At 55.8% G+C, this 13,788-nt stretch overlaps 2 protein-coding genes across 2 annotated transcripts; one reads left to right on the forward strand and one right to left on the reverse strand.

Annotated features, from left to right (window-relative positions):
• Positions 1-243: 243 nt before the first annotated feature.
• LOC34621525 lies at positions 244-5,853 on the reverse strand. Its single transcript, XM_026337034.1, has 9 exons — positions 4,188-5,853; positions 3,721-4,106; positions 3,263-3,556; positions 2,547-3,065; positions 2,326-2,481; positions 1,958-2,206; positions 1,463-1,644; positions 1,063-1,263; positions 244-388 (listed from the first exon to the last, which is right to left on the reverse strand). Exons 1-9 carry the CDS (start codon positions 5,851-5,853, stop codon positions 244-246), a joined length of 3,798 nt encoding a protein of 1,265 aa, XP_026192819.1.
• A 774-nt stretch (positions 5,854-6,627) lies between these two features.
• LOC34621526 lies at positions 6,628-13,677 on the forward strand. Its single transcript, XM_026337035.1, has 8 exons — positions 6,628-6,709; positions 7,478-8,877; positions 9,077-9,167; positions 9,431-10,083; positions 10,192-11,366; positions 12,258-12,399; positions 12,580-12,909; positions 13,096-13,677. Exons 1-8 carry the CDS (start codon positions 6,628-6,630, stop codon positions 13,675-13,677), a joined length of 4,455 nt encoding a protein of 1,484 aa, XP_026192820.1.
• Positions 13,678-13,788: the final 111 nt, after the last annotated feature.

Raw genomic sequence — 13,788 nt, forward strand, 5'->3', positions numbered from 1 at the left:
GGCCCAACGGCAGGGCCCAAAACTTGCATTACTCTACAACCAAATCGAGAACCTGGAAAAAGCCAGCTGCTGCATAGCCATGAGACCAGTTACATTTCTCAGCTTATTCCGAGTATGTTCCCCCCCAGTCTATCCGAACATTTATCCCCAACGACTATTTCTCATCTTTGCTAGGATCCCGCTGGCCTTCCCTTTGTTCTACGCACCTGGCAATCTACTAGGAAGAACCGAAGGGCGGTCCCCTCATCGTCTCATAATAACTCCTTTCCAGTGTCTATATCGTGAGCTGTTGAGACCTCTTAGTTGTTTGCCGGTAGTCTGGTATGGGACGTCTGTGGAAATAAGCCAAGCTACCAAGGTGTCGTAGTGCTGTGCAGCTCTCCCACATCTAACGTGCTACATCAAAAGTCGCAAAGAACACTAAGCTTGCTTGTGGAACACTGCTTCTGCGTTTCTGAACCTGCGTCAGTGCCAAGTAGATACAGCAGATCATAAAATAGTACTTAGCTACAGGCCGGCAAAGAGAATTCGTTGGGACAAGTTTCCACGCAGTCTCCTGTTGTCTGGAGTGTAACCTCTGCCCCCTAACAGTTCATGCTTATCCCATGTTTCTGGTTTTTCCTAGCTGTCGAATACTACACCCCAATTCGGCCCAATCCCTAGTCAACGGTGCGCCAGCTGGTATATTCACCTCCCTTTGCTGCCCGTCTGTAGTATTAATCGACTTCTATCTATCACCCCGTGCTCGTTGTCTACCCTTCACGTCGAACGGATTGTATGCAAGTCGTCAAACAACAAAACTCTTAGTGTACCAGCACGGCTTGTCTCCTACGTGTGCTTCTAACGAAGGGACGCACAACAGAGAACGGCAAACATAGCCAAAGGGCTTCAAGCTCCAGTGGACGGGAACCTATGCTCGTATATCGGCAAATAACTTGCTATGGCTGCCTGTGCAGAAGCTTGACCCGCTGCAGAAAAGGCATCACACCATTATCCTTAGGGTTACGCAGCCATCGTCCGCTGCCCGCACGGCTGATCTCGCCGTGGTTGGTGCTGCTGCACATTCCTTTAAAACCCCCTACTAGGGGCTTGGAGGTTTCCAGTATGAGCTTTTGCAGCACCTGATGTGCCGCTACAGCGCAACGGGCTGCATTTGCGGCGTCGGTTGCATGCAGCCTCATAAGGCGCCAACCCAGGAAACGTAGCAACGTCTCCTTGAATAGCGAAGAGCCCAACAGAATCCTGGGAGAGTTGTCCGGTTCGCTACTGCAACAAGCACGTAAACGCAACACGAATGAGTCTAGAGAGGCAAAAGCAGCAACAGCACCCTCGGTAGTTCGGCCTCACCACTAGCGCAATCATCCTCTGCGTGGCAAGCACAACCGACAAGCCGGCACGCTATCGGGGCAGCAGGCCAAAGCAATAGTAGCATTAGGAGCGTGTGCGGCTACTACACACCCACCATTCAACTAGGAAATGCGACGGTCCATCCACCTCCAACAAAAGGCGTAGCTCTTCCTGCTGCTGTTGCAACTCAGGAGCGGGGAGGGAGGTTATACGGAAATCCACCGAGAGGCCCTCCAGGGTCCTTGACTCTGCCTCGAAACAGATATTCTGCCTTTGCAGCAAGCCAACTACGTCGCGCTGCACAGGACACCGAAACAGGCTCCTTGATGTTACTCACCTGACGGTACGGAAAATTCCAGTCGCCGAAGAACTGAAATCGCCTAAACTGTGTCAGCTTGAGCATCGCGAAGAAGAGGTCAAAGCACGAAAAGAGGCATACAACAGAGACAAAACCAGATACCTAAACCGAGGTAATCCTCGATTAAATGGCTCAATTCAACTAGAAGAGGAGGCCACACGCATACAGAAAAATAAAGATGCTAGTATACGAATAGCGACAGCAAGCCCAACAACAGTGGCAGGAGCAGCAACAGCGCTGCTGACTGCAAACCTGAGGGCGCGACTCCGTCGTTGAAGATGAAACATCGCGGAAGGCAGCCCTTGCCGCTTCCCATACCCTTTCTGGCACTACAACATCCCCAGCTGCAATAGCATTAACAGCTGCAGAGGCGGCTGCAGTTTCACTCTCCGCAAGTAGGGTTGTGGCTCCGCTGTCTCCTGGTGCCTCTGCAGAAAAACGCGGCCTCAGCAGAGGGACCCACTTACGCAGAACGGCTGCAGTAAGTACCGCTTGATAGAGCTGCAGAAATAGCACCAGCAGCGGTAGCAGAAGCAGCAAATGCACCTTAACGTTACAGTCACTCCAATACACGGGGCACACAAGCAAATCGTTCTGCCCTGTGCGAAAATCTGTAACACACAAAAGCGCCTTGCCTGAGGTAGGCCATAAGTCACAACTCTGGGCGATGGCTCAGCCCAGCGCTGCTGTTGCTGGTGTTGCTGCTGCTGCTGTCGCTGCAGGACGAGAGGCATAAAATCAACAGCCTGTAGGAGATATTCTGTTGTCTCTAAACCCTGGAACAAACAAACACCGTGGTGTCACCCAAAGTTTGCAGTAAATCCCCAGCACGCGGTATCACGGCCGCAGGATGTTTAGCAGCGACAAGTGCATCAGCAATCCCTAAAGCAGCGCGCGAGACTCCTGTAGGCGCACGATAAATACTTGCCTCGAGTGCAAGTGCTGCCTTCCCATTCGTATCACCAGCTCCCAGATGCCCTTCTCGCAGAGCTTCAGCTGCTGTCTGCAGTGCAGCAGCAGCAGTGACTCGCAGACAGCACGCCAACTGGAAGAGGTCTATGTGTTGGTGCTGGTGTTGCCGTTGCTCCCAGGACAATTGACGCCTAGCGGGTTCCGTATTTCGAGCCAATGCATCTCGAGTGCCGCTGAGTGGCTCCGGGGGCAGCTGATGCATCATAATCCGGGCTGTCAGTTCCTTCAAGAATGCGCGCTGCAACCCCATGCAGTGCTCTGTCCATAGCTGCTGCTGCTGCTGCTGTTCCATGTGGTGAAGTGGAGAGTACAACGCTCCCAAGTCGAAGGCACAGCACATGAGCGACGTGAACTGCTTCCCCGACAGCATGCGTAGCTGTCCATGCACCTGAGCACCAACAGGCACAGACGCACCATGACCAGTGGCGTATGCTGCTACATTCTTTGGCAGCGAATAGCCTATATGGCACACAAAATGCGAAGAGAAAAAATGGAGACTTTGCCATGCACAACGCCGAGTACCTGAAGCAGCAGCTGCTGTAGCAGTAGCAAATGAGCAACTCCACTAGCAGACATAACCCACACCACTTGACTGATGCACTGTGGGCTAAGCGCAGGTACAAATGTCTGATGGTGCTGAAGATTGAGACGGTTGCGGCACTGCAGCGTGGCCTGTTGCTTCTGCGTTTGCTCTTTCCGGACTACATCATACACCTGCCGTAACAGCTGAGAGATCAGCAAGGGCCCAGCAGTACCGAGGCCCCTATCAGCACTTCGAAGGACCCCCATCATTGCAGGAGACCTCGAAGGGTGACTCGCGCGAGTCAGAAGCGCCGCAGAGTGCAGCAGCGACGCAAGTAGACGAATGCAGGAGACAGCCTGCAGCGTAACACCGAGGAGTATTCAACATCCCAATATCTAGGCAAAGGCTACAACAGAAACCTGAGCAGCAACAGCAATGAACTACCCGTTCTCACCTGCAGTCGGCTTTCTGATAGAACCCTGCAACAATCAGCGAGAAGCTGCCCACAGAGATGCCGTACTGCCCTGTCGGCCGCAGTGGCAGCAGCAGGAGTGGAGATAGGAGCTTGAGTTACGGCCGCATGAGCTCCCACTGTCGCCGGAGGCGCCTCTGGTAAAGCTACGAAAACTTCGCGGTCAGCACATCTCCCTGTGAGGCTCTCATCAATGTCCCTGACGCATTCGACAGCTGAACGCTGCTCCTGGCAATGCAAGTCGGTTGATCCCACTGCCGCTGCAATGCAAGGAAGCGCGGGACGTGTTAGCTCGTCTGCCCGTACTGCCAGGGCATGAAGCGCCATCGCGCCGCTGCTCTGCAGCAACAGAGGATGCTGTTGTTGTTGCGACTGGTATCTAAAGGTTGCTGCCAGTACCAGCCACTCTATGGGACCCACCCCTGCACCACCAGCTATACACCTGGCAGCCTCCGAGGTTTCCGTGTCCTTTTCTGTAGCAACAGCCCACACTGGAAGTGTGGCAGTAGATACACCCGCGCCATCCAAAGCAGGCCGCCCCCAGACCAGGAGACTCCAGATCAGGAGACACTTGTCCACAGGCGCAGCTTGTTGCAGCTGCCTGGATCCTGCTAGCATCTGCCAAGGTGCAACCTGCTGTTCCCGTTTTTGCTGATGCCGTTTCTGGTGCTCCTGATGCTGCTGAGCTGCCACTGATTGAAGTAGAACTTGAGCATTCTGAAGCGGCAGGAGGAGACTGGCGGTGGCCGCTTGAAACAGCCGGTTCAGCAGCAGGCGCTGCTTCCACTGCTGCTTAGGGATACAGTGCGCTGCGGAAGCAGCAGCCCACAGTAGTGCGGCCAAGTCAACTGGGGGAATGTCTGCCACATGAGGTAAGCAGTATGCCGCCGCAGCCTGCAATACTTTTTGCGCTTCTGAGACAATGGCTGTGTTGCTCGCAATCTCGGCAGCAGGAGCAGTGGGAACAGATACGTCTGCTCCCACTGCCCCTGCTGCATACGACGCAGCTTTGGGATGCAGGATGACCTGGAGCCTCGATGCATCTCGTGCTGCATCTGCAATGTCTCGCCAGCTCGGAGACCCCGAATCACGAGTGATTCCCGTGGAAGGAGGCGCGCAAGCGGCGGTGGCTGCTGCTGCTGCAGCTGTGTTAAACTTGGCAGCACAAGAACGCAAAAAAAGGACTAGCAGCTGTCGCGTTTCAGGGAGGCATGGAGCAGCAGTTGTTGAAAGGGTCCTTTCGCTGTTTTCAGGAGGAGAAACGGCAAATGGTGCTGCTGCTTCAGCAGCAGCAGCGGGATACTGCGTGTTTTGGAGGCCACTATGGCTGTTCCTGATGCTGGTGCTGCCCTTGCAGCGAGCAAGCTCTAGAACCTCACGCAAGCAAAGCATCACAAAAGGATCTATGCGACGGCGGTCGCTGACAGTGAATAATTCTTGCTGTGGCCGTTGCTGCTGCTGTTGTCGTGACATGCGCAGTTCACTAGAGGCTTGCAAGGCGCGTACGAGTGCGGCAAGAAGTCTACAGCTCAGACGGAAACCCAGGATGTCCAGTGCCCCTGTGGGGGACCACTGGGCACTGCTATGCATCTCTGCATACAACGTTGCACGCAGTGCTGCTGCTGTTGCCTCCACTGGAGCGAACACATACGTGTGCAGTCCTTGCTGCACCGCCAAGCCGTCAATAGTGCAGTCGCTGCTGCCCTGCTCGTGTTCTGACACAGCTCGAGCCACCTCCGCAGCAGCAGCTCTGAAGAGGTGCAACTGAAGAAACTGATGCAGGAGCTCCCTGCATGCACGGCTGCAAAGGAAAGCAGCGAGTTGCTTCGTCCCTTCGTGAGCAATGACTTCGACAGGGGCCGCCGCCCCTCCCTTTTTTCCTGTTGTCTGCGCTGTTCTCGGCGCAGCATTAACTCCTGGAGCTGTCGCCGCTGCTGTTGCAGTAAATCGGGCCTCCCCTGCAGCACGGGGTGTAGTAGCAGAAGCAGCAGCTATAACATCTGCTACGTGGAGTCTCAGTAAGTGCGGATAGGGACAATCGGCAGCGGCTGTTGGTGCTGTCTCTACTGTCTCTACTGCTGCTTGTCCTCCTGTTGGAGTGGCCGCAGCAGAATTTATTAGCCTCAGCATGGCCGGAAGCAGCAGTGCGTATGCGCGCAGCAGCTCTACGCGTTGGCGCATCTGCCCTTTAGTCTCCCAAGGAGATTTATTTTCACCCAGGGACACGCCTGGATGGCGGCCACCCATACGTTGAAAGAAAATAGCGGGCAACAGAAAGCCTGCAGGCCGCGGTAGCTGCGGTAAGCTGCATCCATGAAAAGCCCCTGGCTGCTGCTGATTGCGTTGCTGCACTCCGGTAAGACGCAGTAGAGCGGACACGGCCAAGCGCACATTCTGTGGAGGCATCTTTGGCTGTAGCAGCAGCTGAAGCAGTAGCGACTGCACATGCGCGTAATTCGAGACTACAGAGTTCTCATTATACGTGCCACTGTCGCTACGAAAGGCCCCACCAGATGCCTCACCCGAAACAGCAGCAGCACCAACGGAGGGCCTTGTCGTGCTATGCTGCACCGAGGCTGTCGCTGCAGCAGCTCTAAAAGAGGAAGTACACCGTCGAAAGGGCTTCCCGTTAGCTGCCATTTCGAGAACCAGCGAAGATGCATACAAGCCACACGCGTTTGTTGCCCTGGCCTCTGCTCTCTTTGCTATTGCTGCCCTTGCGGCTCCAATTCGTCCAAGTGCGGCCGTCACTCGAGTCGTGGAAAGACGTGGGGTGTATGCAGGGTCAAAGGCAGTAAGGAAGCCCACCAAATCTGGGCAAGCTTGAGAATTCAAAGGGGCAAGAAGCTGCCGCTGCTGTTTTTGGATAAGTGATACACTTGCAGATGCGAAGCCCCGAAACTGAGTGCTCAGTTGCACACGGGATGAGCCCACCGAGAAAGAGTCCCCGCGGGAATGGCAGCAGCAACTGCTGCTACTGCTGCTGTACCCGTCGCTGTGGAAGAAGTCTTTCCCGGCTATACGTCCATTGCCAGCCGCAAGTTGCTGCAGGACCCCTGTCCTAAGAAGAGTTTGATGCGTACGAAGTGGAAGCAGCGGAAGCAGCAACTGCCTCTTCTGAAGAGAGGCAACATGTACAGGTGCTCTCATCGCTTAGCGGAGTTCCTTATACGGCTGTTGCTGTCTACTTGTAAGTAGCGCAGAAGGTGTCCGGCACAGGCACACTTGCATATCTGCTGCGCCATCAGCCCGTGCCTGCAACTGGACATCAAGTTCAGCTGACAAAACCTCAAAGTGTCCACCCGAATCCGCTGGTGCATACGGGCGTCTGTGTGAAGGCAGCGCTACCGATGCTGCACAGACACTTCGATTGCAGCCATGCCCAGCGAATGCAGCGCATGGCCGCAGCGGTAGTAAGCTAACTCATGGCATGACTCACTGCTGTTTCTATTTACTCCACACAAAAAGGTTGTTCTGGTGCCACGCGCGCGTGCACTAGATTCTTAAGGCTCCCCTCTGCGGCAGTAGCTGCGATCTGTAGGCCTCTCCGCTTTGCATGCGCCACCACAGCCGGATGGGCCTCCCTCCCCAAGCAAAAGCACCACCATCCGGCGTGACAAAATGAGCAACTACATGGTAGCACCCTTTGGAACCCTACGTCTAGGGTGTTGCCGGTGCAGCGCGTACCTCCACAGCGGCGCAGTCTACAGTGAGGCAAAGGCGATGGTGATCCTCAGCGCTGCGATCTGCTGCTCCGTACAGAAGCACCTGGATTCCTGAGACGATACCAGCAAGTACATCAGAGGTGGAAAGGCTTTCTTACGTGTTATCGATTTACCCGTCGCGCCTCCGGCGATGCCTCGGCAGTCGGTAAGGTCACCTGGGGACCCTTCCTTTCGAGAACCCGATGCTGCCCCTCTCCTTTCCGTACATGAGGATGTTGAAGTGAATTCAGCAGCTGTTGCAGCTGCTGCATATGCTGTCGCTGAGGAGGGAAGTTCGCTAGATGCAGCCCTTGGTCTGGGAGAAGTGCCGCATCAGTCTCTAGAGGACTTTGAAGAAGAGGCAGAGGGCGGCACACAGAATCGAGAGGAATCGCTGATTCTGCATCCAGAAAGCCCGTGGCTTTGCAGCAAGTACAGCGCTGAGGCGATTGCTCCCAGCAGCAGCCTAAACACTGGGATTGGCGGCAGCAGCAGTGCTGGCATCGACCCCCCTAAGGCAGAGGCAGATCCAAAGGTAGCCGCAGCAGCTGCAGCACAACGAAAGGCTAGAGCGTCCTGCATACGGAGGGCTCAGGACCTTGAGAAGGTGTGGCTCTTTGGCTGGGCGGCATGGCTGCAGAGCCTCAACAGCATAGTTTTAGAAGGCTGCAGTAGCAGCCGGAGCCAAGGCAGCTACAGCTGTACACCCCTGCTTCAGGGTGCTTGCCTTGCATCGTATATAGCTTTTTGTACCAAGGCCCAAAATCAGCAAGATTCGCAAACTGTAGGGACTCAGCGAAGCCGGCGCCTGCTGCTGCAGCATCTACAACAGTTGCATCAGCAGGTCCTGCAAGCCAAAGCCACAGCAGAGGAAGCACAGCAACATTTTGATCAGCGCTCAGCACCACCAAGTCCATGCAGCGCAGCAGTCGTGGGACAAGCACCAGCAACAACACATGGTGCTGGTGGTCCGGATACAAAAGTGGGGGATTGCTACATCCCAGCCGACGGTTTTGCTGCTTTCTGCTTTATAGCAAGCTTCCAACTCCTGCCAGATGGTCGCCTGCAGCACCCCTTCTTCTGTGCTTCTATGCCACACGCTGCTGCTGCTGCTGCTGCAACGCGCAGGGCGCAACACGCACAGCAGCATCTGCAGCAAGCTGCGGCGATGGCCCTTGTCCCGAGACTCTCAGCTGAGCAATCGGGTGCATTCACGTCCGTTCAAAAGGGGGGAGCTGCGGGACTCCTTGCCGTGCCATGCCACCGTGCCCTTGCAGGAGAGCAGCAAGCGAAGTGTGAACGCATGCAGCAACATCAGCAACCGCTAGTTAAGAGGGAAAATTCAGGCAACCCTGCCAGCGGGGCCGCGGTGTTTCTAGATCCTCTACTTCCACTTGCTTCTGGCCGCCGTCGCCCTTTCCCTTTTGGGTTCTCGTCTCTCCTGGCGAAGTCCTTGCGAGCTCTCAGTACCTGCAAGGCCCCGAGCGCTCTTTTGGCTGTTGTACGCCCCCTGCCACCGGGGATAGCACCAGCAGCAGCAGCTGCTCCTACCCACTCTAATCTAAGACAAGCAACACATTTTTTCAGCTCTCCGGCGTTAGCCTACGTCCTCTTACCGCACAAATTCTGATCATAGTGTTCTTTCTTGAGCGGCTGTGGTTGCTGCTTTTTGTTGCGGTTGCCTGCGTATGGATGCGCAGCTCTTTGTGGCCCTCTGTCGAGCGTTGGGCCTTACTGCTCGTCTTGTTGTGCAACTGCCGCCTGCAGGTCTCCGTATACCTAAGACTGAAGGTACTTTGCAACAGTATGGGGAGCGGCAGGAGACACACCGAAAGTTGAGCGGACGTAACAGTGCATGCCCTAGCGGCGAAGACCCTACAGCAGGCGCAAACTGCACGCTCGGCAGCACGGAGAGCACCACCAAGCATCTCCTGTCGCTCTCCTGCAGCCTTTTCTCTTCTTGCCTCTGCTGCTGCTTTAGCGACTGCTTTTCGTTTTTTCGCTGAGTCAGATGAGGGCCGTGCTCCTGACGTGTGTATGTATGCGTTCCACAGCTGAGAGCGCGTGTCTCTCCCCGCCGCCGCAGGGCCTCGTCCGCCTCTTTGCAGCCGCGGGTCTGCCGATCCCGCCGTTTGCAGCTGCAGCGAAGTCCCCGTGTGCGTCTGCAGCCGCATCCACAGCCGCGGAGGGAGAGAGCTACGTGAACCAACGGAAAAAGGCCGCTGCACAACGCAGAGGGCCATTGATACACCAGGAAACCCCTCTGCAAGCCTGCCCGTACGACTCGCTCTTTACGATTACAAAAGCAGCTACAGCATCTTTAGCCAAGGCGGCCCCTCAGATGCTTACAGCTGATGGCCGAATACGGGAGGCTCCTACACGCTTGTTGCCGCACCGGAGGCAGCGCCTTGATACAATAGGCGTAGCAGTAGCTGGCCAAGTAGGCAAGAACGTAGTTTTATCACCTCTAAGTCGCAGCGAGACGCTGCAGCTGCTACAGCTGCCCGAGTCTTTGCAGGTTTGGGGGGAATTTTTCTGCCCAACAAAGAAACGCTGGATAGCTTGTGTATTGAAGGGGCCGCACCACTCGATATACGATGCCGCGGATGTCCTTGCTGGTCGCCGCCCCCCGACGCCCTTTCTTAACGCATCTGCCACTCCTTTTGGTGGCGTTTGCCCTGCTCGTGCAAGAGATCTTGTCCAGGAGGCTGTGCAGCAGCGGTTCCTCAGACGTTGCTGCACAACACTGCAGCATCAGCTCGACGCTTTGCGGGAACGTGCGCAAGAAAGAAAGCAACGGCACCACATGCTTCAGCAGCAAAATAAACAGGTAGCGGCAGCAGCAGAGTGCGCTTCCTTCCTTACCAGCGGCCTGCTGCTTACTACCAAGCCAAAAAGACGCTTCCTTGCAGCAACCGGCAGCAGCAGTAGTAGCACTAGCAGCAGCGAGACTGAGGCTGAGGGGGCCGCAGCAGCAGGAAGCTCCAAGGCCCAGGCTACAGCAGCAACGGCTTCCACTTGCTCATCAGGCATCCCAGCTTGGACAGCAGCAACACGAGCAGAGACGGCACTAGGTTGTCGAAAATTATCACGTGGACTGTTGCGCTGGCCTCGTTACTGGGATGCGGGGAGGTGGGGTATCCTCTTTTTGCATGCCGATTACCTGGCCCTCATTGTGTTTCCACAGCAGCAACAGCAACAGCAGCAACAGCAACAGCAGCAGGAGCGGGTACTCCGTTTGCCATTGCTGCGCACATTGCTGTGGCGGCTACAGGCAAAACTTGTAGATCCTCCATTGCAACTGCAGCAGCTCATGCTTGCCGTTGCCGATGCAACGGAAGGGAGGCCTTCTGGCAGCAGCATCACTAGCACTAGCAGCGGCACCATGAGCAGCGCCGTTGATGCCCTTATTGCAGCGCCGCATGAGATGGCGGAAGAGGCAGCGCTCATTGCCGATGAGTTTGCAGCTGCGTGGAAACAATGTGGCAGCGGCAGCAGGAAGAAACGGAGCTGTGCAGCGTTGTTGGCGTGTGGCACCACGACACCTACGGGCAGCAGCAGGAGCAGCAACGACCAAAATAAGTCTCCAACAGTTTATGGAGGTGGCGAGCTGTTGGGTTCAGATTTCCTTCGGGCCCGAAAACAAGCGAAGGGTAGACTGTTGCAGCCGAGGCTGTGCGCGGCGCCGCAGGAGGAAGCACAAAAGAAGCAGCAACAGCAGTCCATCACGTCAGCCGCCGAAGCTTCATTAGCAACCGCTGCGGCAGTGGTGCTGCAGGATAGAGAATCCTATGTTCAAGAGGCACACGTGGAAGTGCGGGTTTTCCAGCCTTCGTTGCAGGGACAGGAGGAGCAACATCATCAGGATCAACAGCATTTAAATTCTCCGGCGCTTGCGGGAGACCGTCAGAGTCGTGCAACAGTCCGTTTTGTTCTGGCCGTTGAGGCTTCCGGCACACTTAAAGACGTAACCCACAGATACGTATCGAGGTGGGTCTACGTGCATTGGAGTGGCAGCTATAATGACTAGCGCAATGCGCCGGCGCCGTTGGCTCTGATCAAGAGAATACCGTGCTCCGCGCTTATCAGGAAGCAGGAGACGCCATAACAAGCAAAGCCAGTGCATGTGGTCCTTCAGTCTATGAGTACTGGGGTGGTTAGACAGGCCTGTATTTTTCATTGTGTTTAGTCTGCCATTTGGAATGGCTGGGCTCTGCGGAGCTCGCTTTTTTGCTGCCTTTGCCTGCAGCTGGCAGCAGGTGCTGCAACAACGAGGCGCTCGGCTTCATCAGTGGTGGGAAAGCGCGCAGGTGCGCAAGGCCCTGCAGCGAGAGGGGTTCTCAGCATCAGGTGAAGGGAGCCTAGGAGTCAACGGCATAAGCACGGGAGATGATGGTGAGGGTCTGGGAGCCAAGGAAGAGACACCTGAGCCTCTGCCGGAAGCGCAGCGGAAACAACAGATTGCCGAGGCTGAGGAGATGGAACGGAAGCGTCTCATCGCCAGCGAGCCGCTTCCCACCGCGCGCCGTGGCTTTATAGACAGTCCGAAGTTTGTCTTGCGGAGCCTAGTGCGTGCTGTCTGAGTCGCCCGCTGTTATCATCCAGGCTTCTCTGTTTGGGCTATAGTGTTCGAGGCGTTAAACGCCCTGTCGGAGGTCATTTGTGCTCTTGGAGACACGTTTGGCCATTCCTACGCTGCCGGGGTAGTTTTTTTGCCTCGAGCTGCGATGAACTGCACTGCCGATTCGTTCTGAGGCTTCAGCAGGAATGCTTCATGCCTGCATGTTTGCGTGTATTTGTCTGTGTGTCTGTGTGTGCCTGTTCTCACGCCTCGGATTTCACTCTCTAGTTGCATAAGCGCGAGTGGCTGCCACCCGGAAGTCGGGGGGTTGCTATTTTTGAGGGAGAGCCCGTTTTTCTCCGAAGGGACGTGGTTTTGCTGAAGACGGCAAGGCAGTGGCGACGCGAACACCGAAGAGTCAAAGAGGGCGAAGAGCCCCTTAAGACCCTAAAAGTGGGAGCGGTAAGGCAACATACATGTGCAAGCACACACATCTATGCTCGTATGAACAGGAAACATGATGGGCTTTTCTCATATCGGCTTTTATATGGCAAAGTAGATGACTGGGAATCGGAAAAAGGCATGCCCCTTTTTTTTGTACGACAGAACCACGTAGGGAATGTTTGTTGTTACTATTTGCAGCTGCGGCCCCCTTCTGCGCATCTTGCATCCCTCTCCACTGCCCAAGTGCTGCGACGGTACCCGCACTTGTTGAGGCAGCAGCAACACGAACAGAGACAGCAGCAGCTCTCGCTACAACAAATGTGGAGCCACCGTCGGCTTGCTTACACGGCAAAGAACCCATGTCTCCGTGCTGCTCTCCAGAAGCAGGAAAGCCTGGTGCAGCCGCGCCAGCAGACGCAGGAGATTGGATTGTTTGCGCAGCACCAGACGGAGCCAATGGAACGGGACAGAGTATCCGACGGCCGCGTTCCAGCAGGGCCTCAGGGGACAATCGAAGTTGGGGAGCTTGTGAGAGGCTGCGGAAGTTTTTCTACGAATTCTTTACCCTCATTCCGTTTTTTCTCCTGCTATGACATGTGCAAGTATTGCATTTCCGTGCTGCTGAGCCGCTGCTGCCAAACTGCTGCCCAGTATTAGCCGCGCCTTCTAGTGGGCTTCTGCCGCCACACCGCTGCTTTGAGCGTCTGTCTGCAGGCCCCTGTGCCATTGGGGACTGTGCACCTCTCCGTGGCGGAGTGGCAACAAGCGAACGCGCGGTCGGCCTTGAGTGGAGCGTCTGCAGGCCAGGCGCTGCAGACGGCAGTAACAGAGATCCTGGGATCCTCCGATGGAGGTGCATGGGCCCCTGCTGTAATTGGATTTGAACGGGATATATCTGGGGCCTGGAGAGCCCTGAGGGACGGTGTGGTTGTACTGGATACTGCAGCCGCATCCGTCAAAGAGCGCTGGCATCAAATCACTGCGGAACGAGAGGGAGCCGCAGCTAGACGAAGGGAACAGCAACGCAACGCGAAGCTGCAGCTCGCCTATAGGAAATGGAGAACACTTTTCAAGGCCATACTCTACGCAGCAAGCTCTCAGCAAGAGCCTCTGCACCAGCGCATACACCAACAGGAACAGCAGCTGGTTCGTGCGGCGGCCGCAGCAACGGGCAACGCAGACCCCACGCCCCATGCTGCCGCTGCAGTCGCTGCTGGGGTCCCTACTAGAGACACTGTGGGGCCTCCAACTCAGCTGCATATCCCGAATAGGGAGGCCCACTGGGAAACGATCTAGGGTCGAACCGATAAGCATAAATCTTTTCTAAGGATTTTGGGGGAGCAGGGGCAGGACCAGCCGACTGTCTATTGGATTTGTCCCTACGAAATTACTCGCTATCGGTCTGTA

This window comes from Cyclospora cayetanensis, unplaced genomic scaffold (genome assembly GCF_002999335.1).
Source record: "Cyclospora cayetanensis isolate NF1_C8 unplaced genomic scaffold, CcayRef3 CcayRef3_contig_160, whole genome shotgun sequence".
NCBI classification, from domain to species: Eukaryota; Apicomplexa; class Conoidasida; order Eucoccidiorida; family Eimeriidae; genus Cyclospora; species Cyclospora cayetanensis.